Consider the following 25,639-nt stretch of genomic DNA (forward strand, 5'->3'; position numbering starts at 1 on the left):
GAAATGGCCCATGGACCAGCAAGTGGGGCCCTTCTCTGTACGTCAAAGGTGAAGGAGATAAAATTATCAAAAATGCTGCATGTGTTTTGGCTGACATGCTGTGAATAGAGAAGAGTTGGTAGAAAGAAGACTCTTGCTTTATCTGTTAGCTTTTTCATTGCTTTATCTGTTAGCTTTTTCAAAGAACACGAGTGAAAGATTGTGGATAATGTATAACATGCAAGTAAGATTCTAGGAAAGAATTACGGAGATGATTTAGACAAAACATGTAAAACTATAGGGTTCAAATTTAGTCAGTAGCAAATCCCCATGCATAACTTAAGGGGGAGGGTTATTTATTACATGGTGTGACTTCATTCCAATCTCTTCCCGTAACAAATACCTATGATATGAACGTGATCTCAGTAGTCAGTTATCATTTCTTCATAGTTTAAGGCATTTATTTTTGACAAATGCTATTGGTAATTTGTAAAATAGTTAACCTGGTCTTGAAAACATAATACATGGCTTGGGTGGAGACTTGTTGTTCTTAGGTGCCGTCGAGTTGGTTCTGACTCATAGCGATGCCATGTACAACAGAACAAAACACTGCCTGGTCCTGCGCCATTCTCACAATCGTTGTTGCGCTTGAGCCCGTTGTTGCAGCCACTGTGTCAGCCCATCTCGTTGAGGGTCTTCTGCTTTTTTGCTGACCCTCTACTTTACCAAGCATGATGTCCTCCAGAGAATGGTGCCTCCTGATAACACGTCCAAAGTACGTGAAATGCAGTCTCACCGTACTTGCTTCTAAGGAGCATTCTGGCTGTACTTCCAAGACAGATTTGTTCATTCTTCTGGCAGTCTATGGTATATTGAATATTCTTTGGCAGTACCACAATTCAAGGCATCAATTCTTCTTCAGTCTTCCTTATTCATTGTCCAGCTTTCACATGTATATGAGGTGATTGAAAACACCATGGCTTGGATCAGGCACACCTTAGTCCTGAAAGTGACATCTTTGCTTTTTTAACACTTTAAAGAGGTCTTTTGCAGCATATTTGCCCAATGCAATGCATTGTTTGATTTTTTGACTGCTGTTTCCATGAACATTGATTTTGGATCCAAGTAAAATGAAATGCTTGTCAACTTTAATATTTTCTCCATTTACCATGATGTTGCTTTCTGATTCAGTTATGAGGATTTTTGTTTTCTTTTTGTTGAGGTGTAATCCATACTGAAGTCTGTGGTCTTTGATCTTCATCAGTAAGTGCTTCAAGTCCTCTTCAGTTTCAGCAAGCAAGGTTGTGTCACCTGCATAACGCAGGTTGTTAATGAGTCTTCCTCCAATCCTGATGCCCCATTCTTTTTCATATAGTCCAGCTTCTCAGATTATTTGTTCAGCATACAGATTGAATAAGTATGGTGAAAGGACACAACCCTGATGCACACCTTTCCTGACTTTATACCACACAGAATCCGCTTATTCTGTTTGAATGACTGCCTCTTGGTCTAAGTACAGGTTCTGCATGAGCGCAATTAAGTGTTCTGGAATTCCCATTCTTCGCAATGTTATGCATAATTTATTAATGATCCACACAGTCAAATGCCTTTGCATAGTCAATAAACACAAGTAAATATCTTCCTAGTATTCTTTGCTTTTAGCCAGGATCCATCTGACATTAGCAATGATATCCTATGTTCCATGTCCTTTTCTGAATCCTGCTTGAATTTTTGGCAGTTCCCTGTCGATGTACTACCACAGCTGCTTTTGAATGATCTTCAGCAAAACTTTACTTGTGTGTGCTATTAATGATATTGTTCAATAATTTCTGTGTTGTGTTTGATCACCTTTCGTTGGAATGGATACAAATATGGATCTCTTACAGTCGGCTGACCAGGTAGCTGTCTTCTGAATTTGTTGGCACTTCCCATGCTGCATCCATTTGTTGAAACATCTCAGTTGGTATTCCCTCAGTTCCTGGAGCCTTGTTTTTTGCCAGTTTCTTCTCTGCAGCTTGGACTTCTTTTAGTATCATTGATTGTTGATCATATACCACCTCCTGAAATGGTTGAACATGGACCATTTCTTTTTGGTACAGTGACTCTGTGTATTCCTTCCATCTTCTTTTGACGCTTCCTGTGTCGTTCAATGTTTTCCCTATAGAATCCTTGAATATTGCAACTGGAGGCTTGAATTTTTTTCTTCAGTTCTTTCAGCTTGAGAAATGCCAAGCATGTTCTTCCCTTTTGGTTTTCTAACTCCAGGTCTTCGCATATTTCATTATAATACTTTACTTTGTCTTCTCAAGCTGCCCTTTGAAATCTCCTGTTCAGCTCTTTTATGTGATCTTTTTTTTTTTTTTTTTTCCCACTTTAGCTGCTCTGCTTTCAAGGGCAATTTTCAGAATCTCTTCTGACATTTATTTTGGCCTTTTCTTTCTTTCCTGTCTTTTTAATGTCCTTTTGCTTTCTTCATGTGTGATGTCCTTGATGTCATTCCACAACTCATGTGGTCTTTGGTCATTAGTGTTCAGTGCATCAAATCTATTCTTGAGATGGTCTCTAAATTCAGGTGGGGTATACTCAAGGTTGTACTTTGGCTCTCATGGACTTGTTCTAATTTTCTTCAGCTTCAGCTTGAATCTGCATATGAGCAATTTGATGATCTATTCCACAGTTGGCCCCTGGCCTTGTTCTGACTGATGATATTGAGATTTTCCATTGCCTCTTTCCAGAGATGTAGTGGATTTGATTCCTGTGTTTTCCATCTGGTGAGGTCCATGTGTATAGTCACCATTTATGTTGTTGAAAAAATATATTTGCTATGAGATCTCCGACATTGTTTCTATCACCAAGGCCACATTTTCCAACTCCTGTTTCTTCTTGGTTTCTGACTTTCATAATTATTAATGCATCTTGACTGCATGTTTGATCAATTTCAGACTGCAGAAGTTGGTAAAAATCTTCAGTTTCTTCATCTTTGGCAGTAGTGATTGGTGCGTGAATTTGAATAGTCCTATTAACTGGTCTTCCTTGTAGGCGTATGGATATTACCTATCACTGACCTGGCTGTATTTCAGGATAGATCTCAAAATGTTCTTTTTGACGATGAAGGCAGTGCTATTCCTCTTCAATTTGTCATTCCTGGCATAGTAGACCATATGATTGTCCGATTCAGAATGACCAGTATCAGTCCATTTCAGCCTACTAATGCCAAGGATATCTGTTTTTATTCATTCCATTTCAATTTTGGCGATTTCCAATTTTCCTAGATTCATACTTTGTACATTCCATGTTCCTGTTATTCAGGCATGTTTGCAGCTGTTTCTTCTCATTTTGAGTCATACTACATCTGTAAATGAAGGTCCCCAAAGCTTGATTCCATCCATGTCATTAAGGTCGATGTTCAGCCAAGATCCATCTGACGTCAGCAATGATACTTTGAGGAGGCAGCTCTTCCCCAGTTGTATTTTGAGTATCTTCCAACCTGAGGAGCTCATCTTCTGGCTCTGTATCAGACAGTGTTCTGCTGCTATTCATAAGGTTTTCACTAGCAAGTTTTTTCAGAAGTAGACCGCCAACTCCTTCTTCCTAGTTTGTCTTAGTCTGGAAGCTCCACTGAAACCTGTCCACCATGGGTGTCCCTGCTGGTATTTGAAATACTGGTGGCATAGCTTCCAGCATCACAGCAACACGAAAGCCACCACAGTATGACAAACTGACAGATGCGTGGGATGGTGGAGATTTGGGTGCTTGTTATTTCTTAATTAATAACGGTGTTTCATGGTCTTTAATGCCTCATAAAGTCCCTTACTCATCATTGTTATTCACATGTCTCGAGTTTATGGGTAAATTGATGACTATCTCTCAGTGTTTCATTAATCATTTCAATTGTTTTAACTTTTTAGGATGTTGAAAGCCAAAATAAAGCATCAGGTCCAGAACCTCAGTACCTGGATGAATTCACCAGTCTGTTAGTAGCAGATGACACCCGGGTCCTGGTGGACCTGCTCAAGCTGTCTGTCTGTAGCCGGGCTGGGGACAGGGGCAAGGATGTGCTCTCAGCTGTTCTGTCTGGCATGGGCACTGCATACCCCCAGGTGAGTCATGCTCTCTTCTCAGCCCTGGGGCGGCCTTCTCCCAGGGACACTGCTGTTGGCAGTACACAGTACCTTCTGCTTACTTTTGTTCTAGTGGCAGTAGTTCAGAAGGATTCCTCCTGAAACAACATGTGGTTAAAATCCTAGTGACATCCTTTACCCATTGTGGAGCCAGTTTGAGGATTTTTTCTTATTCATTTGTTAGAGTTCTTAAAATACCCCCTTTTTATTGTTACGTTGTGTGATTTTTCCTGAGTTTGCTTTTTAAAATTATTCAGATATTTATACTAATGTCGAACTTTCTAATTTTTATGTAATGAGATCTGCCAGTTTTTTCATTTGTGGCCTCTAGGTTTTGTGTTATGCTGAAGAAATGCTTATGTATATGACATTGTTTTAAAGAAATTCTCCCAAGTTTTCCTCTAATCATTCTTACAGTTTTATTTATAACATAATACATTTTTATCCTGTCTGGGATTTATCTTTGATGTAAGGAATAAGGGAGGGATCCAACTTTATTTTTTCCTGTATGGCAAATCGGTTGTCCCAATATCATTTATTGAATAATCCATCTTTTCCCTAGTGATTTGTGAACCTCTTTTATCGTATTTTAAATTCTTACATATATATATTTGGGTCTGTTTATGGATTCGTTTTTGTTCCTTTGATGTAACTCTTTATGCTGCAGTACCAGTGTATACTAAGTATGCCAGTGTATACTAAGTGCTATAACTTTATAATGTGTTTTAATGTTTGCTAGCACTGGGTCCAATAGAACTTTTTGCAGTGGTGGAAATGTTCTGTATCTGAGCTATCTAGTACAGGAACCATCAGTTACACGTGGCTGTTGAACACTGGAAATATGGCCAGTGTACCTGAGGAACTGAAGTTTTAATTTTATTTAACTTTAACTTATTTATGTTTAAATAGCCATATATGCAATTCGCTATTTAATTAGTCTAGTCCAAAGATCTAGAGTATAAAGTTTAAGTGTCACAACAGTAAATCTTAGCAATAGGATTGATGAGTCCTAACAGCCTTTGGGTTTCTCAAAGGGCTCTCATGTATCAAAGCCTTGCTCTGCCTCCACAGTTTGGCAGTCTGAGGGGCCTAACCCAAATTCTCCATCCCCTACCTGAATTGCTGATATTTGATCCCTGTTTCTTTAGGCCCCAGAGTACAACCACCAAATCATTAAAGCACTTAACTACAGTTAACTAGTCTTGAAAACAGTACATGGCTTGGTGAATAATTTAGGGGGGTGCCATTTCTTAATTCACCTAGTATTGAGGAAGATATAAAATGTTACCGCTTTCCTACTTTCTAGTTTTTTTAGACAAATTACTTGGGATAATATTACTTTTTTCCACAAATGTATTCATTTGTGAGAGATGAGGGTGTGAATGAGAAGTTTGGTATAAAGTAATGTGTCTGGCCTTTGCGCCCGCATGCATGCCTGGCCCAGTTCTGAGCACGTTCTCAGTGTAGCCATCTTTACCTCGCTGGTAGGTAGAACTTTTATTTACAGGTGAGGAAACTGAGTCTTGAAGTAGTTGTTCTGGGCTCAAGGATGCAACCTACTAGTAGGTGGCAGAGTTGGGGTTTGAACTCTTAGCTCTGTGTCTGACCCTCTGTCACCCTCTCCTCAGAAGCCTATTGGGCTTGGCTTTGTCTGGACTGTTGTTACTTAGGCAGAGAAAGCGCCTGACCCCAGAAGACCCCGATAGACTCCACAGATAGGACTTTGATGATGCCATCATCTTCTTTTCAGTAACTCAAACCAGATTGAAGGGAGTAGGGGGCAGAAATAATGGTATGACTGTCTTCAAATTGTCCTTGCCAGTGGCAAGATGGTTATTCCTATGTCTACTGTGACTTAACATTTGGGACTGTTAATAACACCCATTAGAATTTATAATGATAATACCTATGTGGTAATAATAGTAGTTTGTAACTGTTTACTAAGCTAAGCTATTTGTTATCTGTTCTTGTGTGCTGTTGAGTTGATTCCAACTCATAGTGACCCTATAGGACATAGTAGAACTGCCCCGTAGGGTTTTCTAGGCTGTAAATCTTTATGGAAACAGATTGCCAAATCTTTATCCCACCGAGTGCCAGGTAGGTTTGAACCACTGACCTTTAGCTTAGGAGCTGAGCCCTTAACCATTGTGCAACCAGGACTCCTTCAGTGTGTTATCTAGTTAGGAAATAACAGAGAAAAATAATCATCTGTTCCTGGAAAGTACAGAATGGACTTTGCATGGAGACTAGTCTTATTTTTTCTGAGTTAAACAATTTCTGGGTTGATACATTATTGTTATTTTTAACACATTGTCAGTTGTTTTGAAAATAATAACTGATGGAGTTTATTATCACTTATATTAACCACTTAAATGGTGTGAACCACTAAATAGGACACTAAAGATTGTTGAGAGTGTGGAGTGGAGTTTGACCCAGTTGTGTTCCTGTTTGTAACCTCTCTCGTCTCAGATATTCTGACTGCCACTGTTTTGCCTGGTAGACTTGAATGTTCTCTGTCCCTGCCACCTCCCACTTGACCCCCAATGCTTTATATAGGATCTTGGTAATTTTTATCACCTTTCTGCTCTTTCTTGATATTTTTGTTCCTGAGGCAGATGTTCCTCACTAGGAAGTAATGTCTTGATATAAAAAGAAACTTGTCACCAAAGGTTTTTCATTTTATCTGTTGGCACATATTGAGTGTCCTCAGTGTCGGGCACCTCCCGACTGTTTTTATCTATATCATCGCTGAGATTCATGGCAACTTTGCAAGCTCTGTACTGTTCTGATTCTGTAGGTGAGGCAGCTAAGCTAGTAAGTTGCCAAGCTCTGATTTGAACTAGATTTCTCAGACCCCTCCACTCTGCCTCACTGTCCCTTGTGGAAAGATCTGGAGCAGGCAAAGCAGGGTTAGTGTCCTGACAATGAGACCATTTGAGTGTTCTTTTTACCCAGGTATGATGGCCCATTGACGTCCTCATGTGATCCCTGCTTCCTCTCCCAGGTGGCCGACATGTTGTTGGAGCTCTGTGTAACTGAGTTGGAGGATGTGGCGACAGACTCGCAGAGTGGCCGCCTTTCCTCGCAGCCAGTGGTGGTGGAGAGCAGCCATCCCTACACCGATGACACATCAACCAGTGGCACAGTGAAAATACCAGGTACACAGGACCGAATGCTGCGGAGAGGATGGAAGGAAGGTGCTACCTTGAGAGTCTAAGCTGAATTCCTGTAATTGCATTGGTAGAAACAACCACCATAGTTTTTGTAGAAAAGAAATGATGGAATTGCTTGTTGCTCATTTTTTTTGGTGGGGGATCCTTTTTGCAAAATAAGTATGAGACATAAAGCCACACAAAATAAATTATTTGTTTAATGCCTGTCAGGTGGATGCCCTGGTGTAAACAACCCTCAGCTCTAGAAATAGCCCTGTGACAGCTCCCAGAAGCCCTCTGTGTGTCCAGTCACAGTTCTGTCCTGTTAAAATGACACTCTCCCAACTGTGTACCATCACTGAGTTGTGTTTCTGGACAGTTCCTATCACCTAAGCGAGCGTGCATCGCCTTTTAAATCTCTTTACTCTGTAATTTCTATCTTTTGCTTTTAAGTTTCTTTTAATCTGTAGTTTCTTTTCTTAATTGTGGTAAAATATATGTAATAAACATTTGCCATTTCAGTATTTTTTATGGGTACAATTCAGTGAAATTAATTAGGTTCATCATGTTGTGCAGCTTACCACCACTATCCACTAACACATTTTCTGTCACCCTTCACTGAAGCTCAGCACCTCCTACACAGGCTCCTTTTTACCTCCCCTTCCCAGCCCTGTTAACTACTAATGAACTCGGGTCTCTACATTCGCCTAATCTGGATACTTCACATAAGTGGGCCATAGAGTATTTGTCCTTTTGTGACTTATTTTGCTCAGCATAATGTTTTCAGGGTTCATCCGTGTTATAGCACGCATCAGGACATCATTTCTCTTTAGGGCTCAGCAACAGTCCATTGTGTATACCAGATTTTGTTTATCCTTTCATTTTGTTAATGGACGCTTAGATTGTTTCCACCTTTTGGCTATTGTGAATAGTGCTGCAGTGAACATTGGTATACAGGTTTCTGTTTGTGTTCCTGCTTTCAGTTCTTTTAGGTGTATACCTAGGAGTGAAATTGCTGGGTCATATGGTAATTCTATGTATAACTTTTTGAGGAACTGCCAAAATATTTTCCACAGAGGCTGCATCATTTTACAGTCCCACCAGCTGTGGGTGAGGGATCCAGTTTCTCCCCTCCTCACCAACATTTATTGTTTTCCACATTTTTGATTATAGCCATCCTAGGGGCCCTGGTGGTGCAGTGGTTAAGAGCTCAGGCTGCTAAACAAAAGGTCAGCAGTTGGAATCCACCAGCCACTCCTTGGAAACCCTATGGGGCAGTTCTCCTCTGTCCTATAGGGGCACTATGAGTTGGAATTGACTCAGCGGCAACAGGTTTGGGTTTTTTTTGGTTTTGTGTTATCTCATTGTGATTTTGATTTGTGTTTCCCTAATGGCTAAAGAAGGAACCCTGGTGGCACAGTGGTTAAGAACTTGCCTGCTAACCAAAGGTCAGCAGTTCGAATCGACCAGTTGCTCCTTGGAAGCCCTATGGGGCAGTTCTACTCTATCCTGTAGGGTCACTATGAGTTGGAATTGACTTGACAGCAACAGGTTTGGTTTTTTTTTTTGCTTTGGTAATGACTAATGATGTTGAACATTCTTCCATGTTCTTGTTGACCATTTGAATATTTTTCTTTGGTGAAATGTCTGTTCAAGTCCTTTGTCCATTTTTCCATTGGGTTGTTTGTCTTTTTGTTGTTAAGCAGGAGTTCTTGATATAATTCTGGGTATTAAACCCTTGTCCATTATATGGTTCCCAGATTTTTTCTACCAATCTGTGGGTTGTTTCTTCACTTTGTTGATAAAGTCCTTTCGTGCACACAAGTTTTTAATTTTGATGAAATCCAATTCATCCGTTTTCTCTTTTGCTTGTGCTTTTGGTGTCATATCTAAGAATCTGTTGTCAAAAACTAGATTCTGAAGCATGACCCCTATGTTTTCTTGTAAGAGTATTATGCTTTTAGCTCTTACGTTTAGGTCCTTGATCCATTTTTGAGTTAATTTTTGCATGTGGTGTGAGGTTAGGGTTCACCTTCATTCTTCTGCATGTAGAAATCCAGCTGTCCCAGCACCATTTGTTGAAGAGGCTATTCTTTTCCCCATTGAATGGACCTGGCACCCTTGTTGAAAATCAGTTGACCATAGTTGTGTAAGTTTATTTATGGTTTGAACCCACTAGCCACTCCACAGGAGAAAGATGTGGCAGTCTGCTTCTGTAAAGATTACAGCCATGGAAACCCTATGGGGCGGTTATACTCTGTCTTATAAGGTGGCTGTGGGTCAGAATTGACTTGGTGGCAATGAGTATTCATGAACATGGATGTCCTTCCATCTATTTAGGTTTTCTTTAATTTCTTTCAGTAATATTTTATAGTTTCAGTGTACAAATCTTTTACCTTCCTGGTTAAATTTATTCCTAGGTATTCTGTTCGTTTAGATGCTACTGTAAATGGAATTCTTTAATTTCATTTTCAGAATGTTCTTTGCTGATGTGTAGAAATCTGACTGATTTTTGTGTGTTGACCTTGTACCATCCTATTTTGATGAATTTTTTTTATTACCTCTGATAACTTTCATGTGGATCCCTTGGGGTTTTCTTTGTATAAAAAACAAAAACAAAAAACCCATTGCTGTCAAGTTGATTCTAACTCATAGCAACCCTATAGGACAAAGTAGAACTGCCGCATAGAGTTTCCAAGGAGCAGCTGGTGGATTCGAACTGCCGACCTTTTTGTTAGCAGCCTGAGCTCTTAACCACTGCGCCACCAGGGGTTCTCTTATCTGCTAAAACAGATTTTACTTCCTTCCCATTTCAGATACCTGTTATTTCTTTTTCTTGCCTAATTGTTCTGGCTAGGAGTTCTAGTACAATGTTGAATAGCTGGGTGAGAGTGGGCTTCCTCGATCTTAGGGGTAAGGTTCTGTTTTTCTCCTTTGAGTATGATGTTAGCTGTGGGGTTTTCATAAGTGCCCTTTATTACACTGAGGAATTCCCCTTCTATTCCTATATTTTATTTATGATGGAATTGTGTTGGATTTTGTCAAATGCCTTTTCTCCATCGATTGAGATGATCATGTGACTCTTTTTCTTTACTCTACTATCGTGGCATATTACACTGATTTTCTAATTTTGAACCATCTTTGCATTCCTGAGGTAAATCCCACTTGATCATAGTATATAATCCTTTCAGTATATTTTTGGAATCAGATTGCTAGTATTTTGTTAAGTATCTTTGTATCTATATTCAGTATGGATATTAGTCTATAGTTTTCTCTTCTTGAGGTGTCGCTGTCTGGCTTTGGTGTCGGGGTAATGCTTGCCTCATAATGAGTTAGGAAGTGTATCCTCCTCTTCTGTTTTTTGGAAAAATTTAAGTACGATTGGACTCATTTCATCTATAAATGTTTGTTTGAATTTCCCAGTGAAATTGTTTAGTCCATGACCTTTTTGGGAGGCAGTGGAGGTTTTCAATTACTTATTTAATCTCTTCACTTATTATAGGTCTGTTGAGAACTGTTATTTTGTCTTGAGTCAGCGTAGGGAGTTTATGCCTTTAAAGAAAGTTGTCTGTTTTCTCTAAGTTATCTAGTTTGTTGACATAAACAACCATCGAAAGTATTTCTTTATCATAAAATGATGTGGTGGAGGTGTCTGAGCTCCTCTAACTTCACAAGGGAAAAGGAGAATCAAGATCAGCAGCCCAAGGCTGATTGCTGTGAGGCAGAGGTCAGACATATCTCCGCTTGCCTGTTCTTTTTACCAATTCTAACACCAACCATCCCTCCCCTGGCACTCTCTTCTTGTCTGTTGAGTCCTATAATTCATTGCAGTGGCCACACAGAACTCACAGACCATACTCACAGTTATGGGGGTTTATTAGGGAAGTAACAGGTTACAGTTCAGGTTCAGGAACGCTCAGGATACAGTTCTTCCATCAGGACAGCCTCTTCTCATCCACGCCCTCAGGCACATCTCTCTCCGGGCAAGTGGTACAAACCTCTTTTAGCTCTGCCAGTAAGTGCCCAGAGGCACGCTACTCCACCAGTAAGCCTTGGCCTGAAGGCGCTCAGCTCTGGCTGCACCAAGTGCCTGGAGGCACCCTACTCTTCCAGCAAGCCTCCTGCCCAGAGGCACTCAGTTTTCTCACTCCTTGGGCAGGGAAGCCCACCACGCTGTCTTCTGGTTTCCTGCCAGTCTCCTGGTTCTGCTGCCTCTGCTGCTGCCATTTCTTTGCCGCTGCTTCTCACTGTCTTGCCTTCTTCAGTTACAGCTCTCTCTCTGTCTCCTGGGCCTAGGATGGTCTGAGCCCAGGGATCCCAGGTCCAAAGGACACACTCCACTCCTGGCTCTTCTTCCTTGGTGGTGATGAGATCCTTTCCTCCCATCTCTGGGATGGCTCATTTTAACCTAGTGGGATGGTAAAACTAACCAGTCCCTTAATTGGGGTTTTATATTTCTAATTTGCATATCCCACTCAGTCATTGTGTGTGAGTCACAAAGACTATGGCTAGAAGGGCCATATTAAGCAGTTCATTGCACAGCACTTACAGTCCTTTTTATTTCTAATTGTTAGTTGTAATGTCTCCACTTTCATTTCTAATTTTAGATATCTGCATGTTGTATTTCTTTGTCAGTGTAGTATATTGATCTTTAAAAAAAACTCTTAGTTTCATGGATTCTCTCTTTTTTTCTATTCTCTATTTCTGCTCTGATCTTTATTATTTTTTTTCTTCTAGTAGTCTTAGCTTTAGTTTTCACTTCCTTTTTCAGTTCCTCAGGTTATAGAGTTAAGTTATTGATTTGGGATATTTGCTCTTTTTCAAAATAGGTGTTTATTGCTATTAATTTCCCTCCAAGTACTGCCTTCACTGCATTTCATAAGTTTTGGTATGTTTTGTTTTCATTCTCATCTGACTGTATTTTTTTATTTCTCTCTTGATTTCTTCTTTACCCTTTGGTTGTTTAGTAGTATGTCATTTAATTTTCACGTATTTGCATATTTTCCGTTTTTCTTTGTTACTGATTTCTAGCTTCATTGTGATTAGAAAAGATACTTTGTATGATTTCAGTCTTCTTTAATTTATTGAGATTTGCTTTGTGTCCTAAGATATGGTATATCCTTGAATGTTCCATGTATATTGGAGAAGAACGTATATTGTGTTCGTGTGGGATAGAGTATTCTATATATATCTGGTAGGTCTAGTTGTTTAATAGTTTTGTTCAAGTCTTTATTGATCTTCTTTCTAGTTGTTCCATCCATTATCGAAAGTGGTGTATTAAAATTTCCAACTACTATTGTAGACCTGTCTGTTTCTCTCTTCAATTCTGTCAGTGTTTGCTTCATAAATTTTGAGGCTCTGAGGTTAGTTGCATAAATATTTATAATAGTTACGACTTTCTAATGAATTGTCCCTTTTATCATTGTACAGTGTCCCGTTTGTCTCTTAGAATAGATTTTGACTTAAAGTCAATATTGTATGGTATTAAAATTGCCCTGCCTGCTCTCTTCTGGCTACTGTTTGCATGAAATGTTTTCTTCCATCTTTTCACTTTCAATTTATTTGTGTCTTTGTTCCTGAAGTTTGACTATTGTAGACAGCTTATAGATGTGTCATTTTTTTTTTTTTTAATCCAATCTGTCACTCTCTGTCTCTTGATTGGAGCATTTAATCCATTTACATTCAAGGTAATTAGCAATAAAGAGGACTTACTTCTGCCTTTCTTTTTTTTTTTTTGGTATGTCTTATACCTTTTTTGTCACCCTTTTTCTCCATTGCTGACATGTTTGTGTATAGAATTTTGAGTGTATGTGTGTACTTAACATTTTGTTTCCCTTATTCTTTTGTGTATAATTTTTTTATTCACTTTCTTTGCGGTTATCATGAAGATTACATTTAACAACTTACATTTATAACATCCTGGCTTATACTGATACTTAGTTTAAGTAACATACGATCTGTACCTATGTAGCTCCTCACCTCGCACCCCCATTTGTGTTATTGTAATCACTGATTAAATCTTTATATCTTAAATACTGCAATTTAAATTTAACTTTATTGTTATTATGTATGTATCTTTGTTTTATTTTCTATGCTTTTGCCCTTGTATAGCATGAAGGACATACCAGTTGTATTTACCAACCAATAATACTTCAATTCTGGCTTTTATTCTTGTCAAGCTGTTTCCTTTAATGGTGATTTTACTTTTTTCTCCTTGTATATACAACTTCACATAACTGTCATGTGTCCTTTCTTTTCCTTCTGGAGGACACTCTCCAATGTTTCTTGTAGGGCTAGTCTATTGGTAACAAATTCCTTCAGCTTTTGTTTATCTGGAAACGTCTTAATTTCACTCTCATTCTTTTTTTTCCTTCATGTAATTTTATTTATTTTGTTGTTGTTATAGAGAATGTATACAGCACAACATACACCAATTCCACAGTTTCCACATGTACCATTTAGTGGCATTGATTATATTCTTGTGCAACCATTCTCACCCTCCTTTTCTGAGTTGTTCCTGCCTCAGTAGCATAAACTCAGTGTCCCCTAAGGTTCCTATCTAATCTTCCAAGTTATTTTTGTCAATTTGATCTCATGTAGATAGTTCTTAAAAGAGCATAATGCTTAAGGCAGACATTTTTTATTAGTTAAGCTAAACTATTGTTTGGTTTTAAGAAGATTTCAGGGGATATTTTTGGTAGGTTTAAAGATGATCTCAGGGCAACACTTTCAGGGGTTCATCTAACCTTCATGGCTCCAGGGAGTCTGGAGTCTGTGAGAATTTGATATTCTGTTCTGCATTTCCCCCTTTTAATCAGGATTCTTTTATGAAATCTTTGGTCAAAATGTTCAGTAATGGTAGGCAGGCACCATCCAGTTCTTCTGGTCTCATATGCCTTCATTCTTTAATGACATTTTCACTGGTTCTTTTCTTTCAGCACTTTAAAATACGTCATTCCACTGCCTTCTTGCCTGCATGGTTTCTGTGGAGAAATCATCACTTAATCTTATTGAAGACTCCTTGTATGTGATAAGGAGCTCTGTTGGTGTAGTGGTTAAAGTGCTTGGTTGCTAACCGAAAGGTTGGCAGTTCAAACCCACGAGCTGCTCCATGGGAGAAAGATGTGGCAGTCTGCTTCTGTAAAGATTTACAACCTTGGAAACCTTATGAGGCAGTTCTACTCTGTCTGTAGGGTTGCTACGAGTCGGAATCTAGTTGACAGCAGTGAGTTTGTATGTGATACTTCACTTCTCGCCTGCTGCTCTCAGAATTTTCTCTTTGTCATTGGTTTTTAAGAATTTGATTATAATATGCCTGGATGTGGTTCTATTTAGATTTATCCTTCTTGGATTTCACTGAGCGTCTTAGATGTAAAAGTTCTTGTCTTTTATCATATTTGTGAAGTTTTGGCCATTATTTCTTAAAAAATTGATTCTGTACCGTTCTGTCTTCTCCTTCTGGGACTCCCATAATATGTATATTATTCCACTTGATGGTGTTCCACATATGCCTTAGACTTTGTTCATTTTTCTTCATTCTTGTTTTATTTTTACTCTTCCGACTGAACAATTGCAATTTTCTAAGCTATGAAGTCACTGATTATGTCTTGCCAATTCAGATCTGCTCCTAAACCCTTGCAGAGAATTGTTCCTTTCTGTGGTTGTACTTTTTAGCTACAGTATTCCTATTTTTTAAAAAATTTCTATCTCTTGTATCGAAATTCTTGTTTTGTTCTTGGATCGTTTTCCTGATTTCCTTTCATTCTTCTTCTGTGTTTTCTTTGAGCTATTTGAGCATGTTTAATACTTCTGCTTTAAAGTTTTGTGTAGTAATTTCGTTGTATGTCTTTCCTTAGGGACAGACGCAGTGGTTAAGTGCTTGGTTGCTAACCAAAAGATCAGGCGGTTTGAACCCACCAGCTGCTCCATGGGAGAAAGATGTGGCAGCCTGCTCCTGTAAAGATTACAGCCTTGGAAACCTATGAGGCAGTTCTACTCTGTCGTTTAGGGTTGCTATGTGTTGGAATCTGCTCGAGGACAATGGGGTTTTTTTCATTTTTTGGTCTTTTGCATGGTCATTCTTTCCTGCCTCTTCATATGCTTCTTAGTTGTTGGTTGTAATTGGGACATTATTTTACTATAGTAACTGTGGAGATTAGATTCTTGCCCTTCTTTAGTGTTTGCTCATCTTCTTGTTATTATTTTTCAAATTATTGAAGGTTGTAGTTCTCTGCTTCAACTCTAGACTCTAGGTCTGGGTGCACCTGCTGTTGTTCCTTCCCTATTAGTTTCCCTGCTCTGGATCACCAACCATCATCATGTCTCCTCTAGGTTCCTGAATGCGGAAGCCACTTCAGCTCCAAACTCTGTGGTTTGTAGGACTTGTTATGGCCACCTCTCTTAAAAATAATGAGTATGCTAACTCTACTACTCTGGTGCCAGACTTCCCCCACCTCCAGGTACGCTGGCTGTGCCCTTCCAGCACCGGCTTCCTGTTTGGGAATACAGGCAGTCTCTGATTGCTCACCACAAATCCACCCCCTGTGTCCTCTGTTGTGCAGCTCTGGCATCAGACCCCCTCACCCAAGAGCTGTGACGTAACCCGAGACTCCCTTTCCAGGAATGTTGACTCTGCTACACCAGCCTCAGAGTCCCACCCTGGAAGTGACACCTGTTGCCAATTTATCGCTTGTCACTATTCATGAACTGTAGTCCACTCTGTACTCACCTCGTTGCTTCTTCTTGGGACACACAGGAACCCCAGTTTGCATTGTGCTTACCAACCTGTTCTGTCTGAGGCCTGCCTGCTCAGGTGCTTTGGACTGCACTGTATTCCCCAAGTCTTTCTGTCCTGGGCCTGAATACCTAGGAACTCAAGCCTGCAGTATTCTCACTGAGCTGCTCCATCCCACGTTCAGTCGTCCAGGTGCTTGTTCTTCACTCAGCAAGTCTCTGTCCTGGGCCCATGGTTCATGAACTCATGCCTGCGCTATGCTCACGAAGTCATTCTGCCCCAGGTTTTATTGCTCAGGTGTTTTAGTCCACACTCTGCTCACCCAGCCTGTCTGTCCTGGTCCCTGGTGTTTAGGAACTCAGGCTTGCGCAATACTCGCTGATTCTCAATGCCAGAGGCCTGATTTCTCAGTTTTTTTGGCCCACTCTGTGCTTATCCAACCTCTCCGTCCCACACCTGCATGCCCAGGAACTCAGGCTTATGCTGTGCTTGCCGAACCACTCCACTCTAGGCCCGGCTTGTCACTTACTGTTACTGGGGACTGGCTCTTCACAAAGTCTGGTCTGCAGTCTACACCACATGCCACTTCCTCTCAGAACCCACGCAGTCTCAGGCCTGCAGTGTGCCATGGTGCTCTTTTTTTGGGTCTGCCTGCTCAGTCTCCCTTGCCTGAGCTGTGTTCACAAAGTCTGGGCCTTACTGCGCTCTGCACATCACTTCTTTCTGCGACCTGTATTTTCCCAGACCTGTAGTGCGCTAACGTGCCCTTTTCTTAGTTCTGCATGCTGAGATGTCTCTGTGTGCAGTGCCTTCACTGGGGCCTGGTTGTTCATAAAGCCCAGGCCACATTGTGCTCTGCGCCAGTTGTCACCACCCCAAGATGTCTGAGCTGAGCAATTGTGGGGGTGGAGTGAGGACGCTCTGTGAACCTCCACACTTCCACAGTCTGTACTTTTACCTTTTACTCGATTCAGTGTTCCCTTTGGTCCTCGAACTCTTTAACTGATGTCTAGAGTTCTGAGATTACTGATTTTATCTATATTTGCTTGTTTTCGTCTGGGCATGCAACTGCTCTGCCTTCTCTGTTTTTCTTTTGTTCTTGAGCGTGTCTGTAAAAACGACGTGGGGGCTGTATCTGACCTCCTCCTGTAAACTTCACAAGGAGGAAGAAGAATCAAGATCAACAGCCCAGGGCAGATCCCTATGAGGCAGGGGTCAGACATGCCTCCTCCCTCTGCCATCTTTACCAATTCTGATACCAACTGTCCCTCCCATGGCACTCTCTGTTTCTCTGCTGGGTTCGATAATTCACTGCAGTGGCCACACAGAACTCACAGACCATACTCACAATGATGAGGTTTATTAGGGAAGTAACAGGTTACAATTCAGGCCGAGGAACACTCAGGGATAGAGTTCTTCCATCAGGATAGCCTCTTTACAGCCATGCTTGCAGGCATGCCTCTCCCTGGCCCTTCTCTTCACACCATCATCGCCTGCAGCTGGGTCTCTGTTGCCGGATCTCTGCTGCCAGGTTTCTGCCTTCAGTGTTACATCTCTCTCTCTCTGCCTCCTGGTTCCAGGAGCTTCTCAATTTAGGGATCCTGGGTCCAAAGGATGTGCTGGCTCCTGGCTGTTCTTCCTTGGTGATGGTGGGATTCTCTTTTTCCCGCCTCTGAGGTGGCTTATTTCAAGCCCAGTGGGATGGCAAAACTGACCAATCCCCTTGGTGGACTACAATTACTCTGTCTGCACAGTCCCACCCAGTCACAAGACCATGGCAAAAGGCCACACATAAGCAATCCATTGTACCAGAGTGTTTAATACTGTTGTATTGTATTCTTCCAGTCTGTTCATTGTCTGGATTTCTATAGAGATGATGTTTCTCCCCTTGCCTTGTTCTTTTGAAAGGGCCATCATTTCCAGTTTCATTGTGTGCCTTGTGATTTTTTTTTGTTAAAGCCAGGACATGAGAATATGACAGTGTGTTTTCTTTCTCAATTCTTTGTATACATAGTGCTTTTGAAAGCACTAATTTCTGTAAGACACTTAGGTAGATACAGTCTTTAGACTTTGCTCACTGCTCCCTCCCCTGCCCTGTGAGATCTCTGATTTAGGCCAGACTGAGTTCTCAGTCCATCAGTGGCCCCCAGACTGACCAGAAAACACCTTGTGATCAGTGTACCCTCAGGCATATACAGCCTTCAGACATTGCTCATCACTCCCTCCTCTGTTCTGTGAGGGCTCCAATTCAGGCCCCACTGAGGTCTTAGTCCTTCAGGCCGCACTCAGACTTTTCAGAACATACACCCTGAATAGTCCTTCAGGTGCAACCAAACCCATTGCTGTCGAGTCGATATGTGACTCTATAGGACAGAGTAGAGCTGCTCCATAGGGTTTCCAAGGAGCGCCTGGTGGACTCGAGCTACTGACCTTTTGGTTAGCAGCCAAACTCTTAACCACTATGCCACCAGGGTTTCCTTTCAGAACATACACCCTGAATAGTCTGCAAGGGAAATTGTCCTATTTCCTTTGTAGCCAGAGATTGGGGCCCTTCTTAGTACACAAGTGAGCCAGGGGTTAGCTAGGGCTTCTTTGCAGTCATCTGTCTGCTGTGCCAGAAGGGGAAGGGGCAGTGGAAGAATAGATCTTCCTACCGTTTGAAATTCGTCCGCATATTTTTTCAGTTTGTGGTTCCTTGCTGCCATTGTTTTGCCTACCTTTTCAGAGTTCTTACAGGGATGAGTACAGATTTCTACTTGCTTTCCATGGTGTTCTTGTGGGGGATTGGTTGGAATTCTAAACCTGCTCATGTCACCATCTTTCCAGGATCGTCTCCTAATTTCTTCTTCTTCTGTTTTTAAACAATTCGCCTCTTGAGTAACCTGGGCCCTCTGACCCATCGAGCTTACCCACAGCCTGGATCTGCTGACTCCTGGTGTAGCTCAGCCTGTTCCTCAGTTCTGTCTCACCTGAATATCAGCAGGAAGTGAATTCAGAGGCTCAGGGAATTCAGCTCCCTTTGGTCTTGTGCTTGTGTTTAAGGAGGTACATAATGTCCTGTTTTGTCTGTCTCTCTGGAATGTTAGTTGCTGTGATGTTGGTGCCTGGAACCATCAGTCTATTGGAGTTGCAAAGTGTGTTGTTTTAATTCTATCAGCTTTGTTATTTATTAGGTGGAATACTTACAAAGAGACATTTCCCCTCAAGCATTAGTTACCCCGAGGTACTGTTTGCATAAGAAAAGCTGGTTAAAAGCTTTATTCTTTCCTTGTATTTGCTAGTTTTCAAGAGAATGAATTGGTTCCCTAACATTCTCCAAAGGTGACTAGTTAGTTTGTTTTTTTTTAAATATAGTTTTGAACGTGTGGATTTAAATATATATGATGGGTTTAAATCCATTATGATTATTATGCTTACTGAAACTCAGATTATTCTGTTTCTACACAGTGGGAGGCTCTTACTTTGCTCTTGAAATGATTCTAATGATCTGTTGATAACTTTCTTGACATGATGGTTGTATATTACTACCCTACTCCTGGAGTCTGCCCTGGTTTCTGTAATTGGAGATGGCATTTCAAGACCACAACCTGGGTGATTGGAATACTTGTTGCTACTGGATTGTCATTGTCTCTGTAACTTTTCATTGGACAGATAGGATGGGTTGGTAGATGGATGGATAGACAGACAGATGGACAGACTGATAGTCAGATATACTGACTCTCTCTTGAGTTCACACTGATACTTTCAGTTTAAATTCAGGATTACAGAATTTCTACTTAACCCCTTCTGTTGCATTTATATCTCTTCTACACTAAAATCCTGGTTCAAAGGCAGGAAATGATGGAGTCTCACATAACTATTCATTTGCTTTATCCTACGTTATGTACACAGCAAACTCAGGATAGAATACTAATACCATCAATACCAGTAAGTACTGAAAACAGTTGAAAAAATTTTTGTGTATACTGTATTCATTCTCCCAAATTTATTAAAATAATTATACTATATTTATTAGAGTAGAATAGCTATTACATACTCTATTCCTTTTAATCTTTGTTTAGACTTAGTTTTACAAGTAACTCTGTTTAATGCTCATCGCTTTGTTTTCATGTTGGTCATTCTAAATGATATTCTCAAATATGAGTGTGCTTTTATTCTGATTCCCAGTTTTTTCCTCCAGGACAGTTTTCTTGAATTACGGTTTATAGAATTTGTTCTCTCCCCTTGCTTTGGTTTTCTTCTTCAGGGCCACTTGATAATTATCCATGTGTTACCTGCCTTATACATTCGTTGTTGGTTACTTCCTTACTCAAATACTTTTTATGTCTTTATTTTTTTAATTATTATTTTGTTGTTCAGAGTATGCACTGCAAAACATACACCGATTCGGCACTTTTTACATGTACAATTCAGTGACATTGATTACATTCTTTGAGTTGCACAGCCATTCTCACCGTCCTTTTCTGAGTTGTTCCTCTACCATTAACGTAAACTGGGGTTGCAGTAAGGACGTTTGCCTAGAAATGAGAGCACAAAGCCAGTTGGCCTTGCAGTTAGCAGGAGTAATCTTGCGTGTGCGGTAGGTGCAAGTCGGGTGGGGGCAGGGAGTGGAGGGGCAGTTAGAATCTTAGGTTCTTATTCTTTAGAGTCGTTCCACCTGTCTGCTTCTTTGTTGGCTATCAGCCTAGTTTCTGTCTCATGTCTCCCCCTTGGCAAGGGGCGATCTTTAAGTGTCTTTAGCGGTGTTGTGGTGGGCGTAGTCACAGTGTCCTGTGCTCGTTTGTCCTCCAGGTGCAGAAGGACTCAGGGTGGAGTTTGACCGACAGTGCTCCACAGAACGGCGCCACGACCCGCTCACCATCATGGATGGTGTCAACAGGATCGTCTCGGTGCGATCAGGTGATGGGAAAGGGACGAGCAGTGCACAGTGTGCTTGCCAGCAGAAACCGGGCCACGAGCACGCATGGGATAAAATACGACTGTTTGTTCTACGTCAGCCTTAAGGAGATTACAGTCACTTGCTCAGCTGTCAAGTACAATATGTTGTATTTGCCACTTCCCAGTACATTCAATAAAAGAACTATCCCAGTGGTGTCTGTATCACACACAGGACTAGGTGAGCAGCCTGAGTGACTAGGTGGGAGCAACGTCCTTGTTGGGAACACGGCCAGCCCAGAAGGAACAGCCTCCACCAGAGAGCTGTGGAAGTTGCTGTCAGGCCTTGTGGGGAACACCAGGGCTTGTGTGATGTTAAGGCTGACATATGACAAAGGTTTTTAAGTGATTCCAGTGATGACTGGGTTCCACACGGGGTGATTATTCTGTATATATGTTGGACAGAGCATTGGAATTGTCAGGAGACATCATTTCCAGGCCTGTCTCAAGCAGAGGTTGGCAAATTTCTTCTGTAAAGGGGCAGATAAGTATTTTAGGCTTTCTAGGCCATCTGATCTCTGTCCCAGCTGCTCACCTCTACCAGTGTAGTGTGAAAGCAGCCTGAGACCATGTGTCTACGAATGGGCATGGCTGTGTGCCAAGAAACTTTACTTACAAAACAGTCTTTATCTAAACCCCTGGTCTTACTTTGGATAAAGTGGTTGTGGTCACATATGAGCAGAGTGTTTCTGGCAGGGTGACAGAATGGCTGTTGATAGACTTGTCAGTCAGTGTTTTTAGACGTAACTAGTTTCTCTGCTTCTGGAAAGAGGCCCCTCCAGTACATCCCCCGCCCTGCAGCCAGGTGGTTCTTCTAAAATAGAAGCCTGATCCCAATTGTGGACCTCAGCATTTGTACCCTGATACTCCTCAGAGAAGCACTGAGGCACCAGGCTCTCTGCTCCAGCCTCTACCTCCTACTCTTCCCTTTAAAATGGCCGTTCTCTGGCTGTGCTGAACTGCCTGTGTCCTTGGGGGTCCCTTTGTGGAGAATGCCAGGGCTCCTGTTGTCTGGGTAACTTCCACCAGGTCAGACCTTCCCCAAGAGACTGTTCTGCAGCTCCTAACCTGGGTGTTGTCGGCTCTGCTGTAGGCTCGCACACGACACAGTGACTGCGCTGGTCACTTCTCCTGTGGGTGGGGACTGCTGTCAGGGTGGTGACCACTTCCTCGGCATCCCCAGTGCTCAGCCCAGGGCTGAAGGAGTGGATGTGGAACGGGTGGCATATGTTAGAATGCGGTTCACCAGGAGAGAGGTGTCGTGGTGAGCTCAGACATGGGAGAACTTGGGGTGGAGAGCCTGCTGTCCTTCAGACATGGCTTGAGCTATTTTGCTTTGTATCCAAAGAAGTATGTGTATGCTGGGTGATCAGAAGAACCTAACCCAGCGCGTATTTCTCTGCACCAGGCCGTGAGTGGTCTGACTGGTCCAGTGAGCTGCGCATCCCTGGGGATGAGTTGAAGTGGAAGTTCATCAGCGACGGGTCCGTGAATGGATGGGGCTGGCGCTTCACTGTCTACCCCATCATGCCTGCTGCAGGTAAGGGGGGCAGGGAATTAGCCTAGGACCATTATCCTAGCAAGGTGGACACACATAGGTTTTTCATTTAGTATCTTATTGTCCACATTCTCTTGCTGCATAGGGAGTAAGTGCTGCTGAAAGTCCCTCCAAGGCAAGGCGAGGAACAGAATTACAGAGCCGCCTTCACTGTCTAGATGTTAGGATAGGAGTCCTTTGTCTTCACCAGTGTGAAAAGGGGTGGTTGTTCTTGCCTGCAATTCTGTAGCCATTTGATTTAAAGTTAAAATGTGAGTTTTAAGTGCATAGTTAATGTAACTGAGAAATCAACTGCATTCCAAATGGATGAAGGAGCCACTGTTGTTAGTAGGATTTTTAACTACTGCATTAAGATTGTCATCCTCATCTTGTCAATCCTGGGGAAATTTACATGGATTTATCCACAGGCCCAAAAGACCTCCTTTCCGACCGTTGCATCCTCTCCTGTCCATCCATGGACCTGGTGACGTGTCTGCTTGACTTCCGGCTCAGCCTTGCCTCTCACAGGAGCATTGTCCCTCGCCTGGCGGCCTCCCTCGCTGCGTGCGCACAGCTGAGTGCCTTAGGTAAATGGCATCTTCTCATTAACACCTGTCTTACTAGTTGGAAAAATGTTCAAGCTTCTAATACTTTCTGCCTCCTCGTCTCAGCTGCCAGTCATAGGATGTGGGCCCTTCAAAGACTGAGGAAGCTGCTCACCACCGAATTTGGGCAGTCCATTAACATAAACAGGCTACTTGGTGATCATGACGGAGAAACAAGAGCTTTGGTATGGAACTTTATATTATGCTTTCTAGACTTTTGACTCTTTGGGAATAAAATGTTGCTTTAATAATTTACACCTCTAAGTCACTGAGAAAAGCTGAGAAATTTCACATAAATGTAAGGAGTCCTTTGTCCAGACTTCCTTATGTTACTGCATATTCTGTGCCCAGACGTTTTTAATCTTGTTCTTTCCTGTTGGAAACTGTTCTGTGTTGGAAACTGTTTTTGTGCTGGACTTTGCTTTTAAAAAAATTGATGTATAGGTGGCTGTGAACATAGGACTGTCTTTACTGGTCTTTTACAACATGTCTGACTCCCCACATCACCTTTATTTTGCTGGATACGATAGTTACTGTTAAAAGAATACTGAATCCTAACCATAAGAGGAGACCAGGGTGGGATTTGCAGGCCAGAAAGGGACTTTGGCTGGTTACCCGGGAATGGCTGTACTGAAATCAAAACCAAACATTCTGAAAAAATCTTCAGACTCCCCTTTTCTATTTTCTTGGTCATCATCTTTAGTTTTTTGCCTATTTGAGAATATTGATAAACATTTCATAGAAGAATGGTTATATGTATCATATATATATGCAATATCTATATAATATTTATATTTATAATATAGATATAGGATCTTTGTATAATATACACTAAAACATCTAACTCATACAAACAAAAGAGCAAGTGTGTGCTACTCATACAAACAAGAGAGCAAGTATGTGCTGTCACAAACTCCCATCTGTGCATTTGGATTCCTGGAACAGAATCTTCTTTTATTGTTTTCTTAGAGTTTTACAGGCAGTGCACTGGCTGCTTTGGTGAAAGGCCTTCCGGAAGCATTGCAGAGGCAGTTTGAATATGAAGATCCTATTGTGAGAGGTGGCAAACAGTTGCTCCACAGCCCATTCTTTAAGGTGACACTCGATTTGTATTTGAAGTGATGGTAGAGCTGGCTGGCAGGAGCACCACAAGAACTGTCATCTGTAGGGCATCGCATGTTAGACCTCCTTGATAGCCAGCCATTGTAGGTATTGCTGAAGATGAATATGAAAAATTTCAGGAAATGATATCGTGTGATGCTTCAACTGAGTGTCATTCTGCTTTGTGACACACGGGTCTTCTTGGTATGACTCACGCCACAAGTGCTGCAGCAGTTGTCAGATCTGAGGTCCTGGGTGTTGGGTGCCTCACCAGGCGTGGTGTAGGGCAGTCTTTGTCGATGACAGCACATGACCGTCAGGTGGAACCAGGGCTCCTGAAGGAGGACCCTCAGAACCCTGCTATGGCTCTAGTGATGGTCGCCTTATCTTGCGTGCAGCGTGGGGGAAGTGGATGGTAGCTGTATTTTAAGTGTCTCTGTATTTTTAATTTTTGGTGGCTGCAGGTACTAGTAGCTCTTGCTTGCGATCTGGAACTAGACACTCTCCCTTGCTGTGCTGAGACACACAAGTGGGCTTGGTTCAGAAGGTACTGCATGGCCTCCCGAGTCGCTGTGGCCCTGGATAAAAGAACACCATTGCCACGCCTGTTTCTGGAGGAGGTAGTGTACATTACTTTGGAATAATTTTTGGAATGCAAAAATGTTTTCTTTATTTAGATACAGTGTAAAAAGATGCCAATTTTATGAACACAGAGACATTTGTTTTGCCAAGGAATGCCAGAAAGAAAAGTCCATGGCTGAAAATGGGTAAACAAGCTGAAGATTCCAGTTAAAGCTTATTATTAGTAATGTAAACCAAGGATACTATCTAGACAACTTTCAGTATCTTACACTTAATATAATCATTTTGGTTTTGCTTACTAACCTTAAAATCATGATGTTGATGTTGACATTCCCTCATATTCTCAGGCAGGGATTTTTCCTTGTCTTAATATTATTTGTTTTATTCTTGTGAGATGAGTGATTTATAATCTCTAAATCTGTTGTCTAGGTGGCTAAGAAAATTCGTGAATTAATGGCAGACAGCGAAAACCTGGATGTTCTCCATGAAAGCCATGACATTTTTAAAAGAGAGCAAGATGAACAACTTGTGCAGTGGATGAACAGGTTATTATGTTAGGAACAAGAAATGATGGTGTATGCAATGACAAGTGTTTCACGTACAGTTTTTTCTCATGTCACATGTTCTCCTGATGCTTTTCGTAGGCGACCAGATGACTGGACTCTATCTGCTGGTGGCAGTGGCACCATTTATGGATGGGGCCATAACCACAGGGGACAGCTTGGGGGCATTGAGGGCGCCAAAGTTAAAGTCCCGACTCCATGTGAAGCCCTTGCAGCTCTCAGACCAGTGCAGCTCATTGGAGGGGAACAGACTCTCTTCGCTGTGACAGCTGATGGCAAGGTGAGGGTGCATTTTCTATGTCACACTCCTATTAAAATTGACCGGCTGTT

The 25,639-nt window shown here is 41.6% G+C and overlaps 1 protein-coding gene across 5 annotated transcripts in view; it reads left to right on the forward strand.

Moving 5' to 3' along the window:
* The window catches only part of HERC2 (HECT and RLD domain containing E3 ubiquitin protein ligase 2), a 341,529-nt gene that overhangs the window by 270,896 nt on the left and 44,994 nt on the right, over nucleotides 1-25,639 (forward strand). For all 5 annotated transcript variants that reach the window (XM_004372619.2, XM_023727841.1, XM_023727839.1 and 2 more), the window contains 10 exons: nucleotides 3,888-4,079; nucleotides 7,105-7,258; nucleotides 20,778-20,885; nucleotides 22,330-22,461; nucleotides 22,887-23,045; nucleotides 23,130-23,248; nucleotides 24,033-24,158; nucleotides 24,629-24,784; nucleotides 25,176-25,291; nucleotides 25,391-25,589. In XM_004372619.2, the coding sequence (XP_004372676.1) occupies nucleotides 3,888-4,079; nucleotides 7,105-7,258; nucleotides 20,778-20,885; nucleotides 22,330-22,461; nucleotides 22,887-23,045; nucleotides 23,130-23,248; nucleotides 24,033-24,158; nucleotides 24,629-24,784; nucleotides 25,176-25,291; nucleotides 25,391-25,589 (1,461 nt within the window). The remainder of the gene's footprint in view (nucleotides 1-3,887; nucleotides 4,080-7,104; nucleotides 7,259-20,777; nucleotides 20,886-22,329; nucleotides 22,462-22,886; nucleotides 23,046-23,129; nucleotides 23,249-24,032; nucleotides 24,159-24,628; nucleotides 24,785-25,175; nucleotides 25,292-25,390; nucleotides 25,590-25,639) is intronic.

This window comes from Trichechus manatus, unplaced genomic scaffold (assembly GCF_000243295.1).
Source record: "Trichechus manatus latirostris isolate Lorelei unplaced genomic scaffold, TriManLat1.0 scaffold00019, whole genome shotgun sequence".
Taxonomy (NCBI): Eukaryota; Metazoa; Chordata; class Mammalia; order Sirenia; family Trichechidae; genus Trichechus; species Trichechus manatus.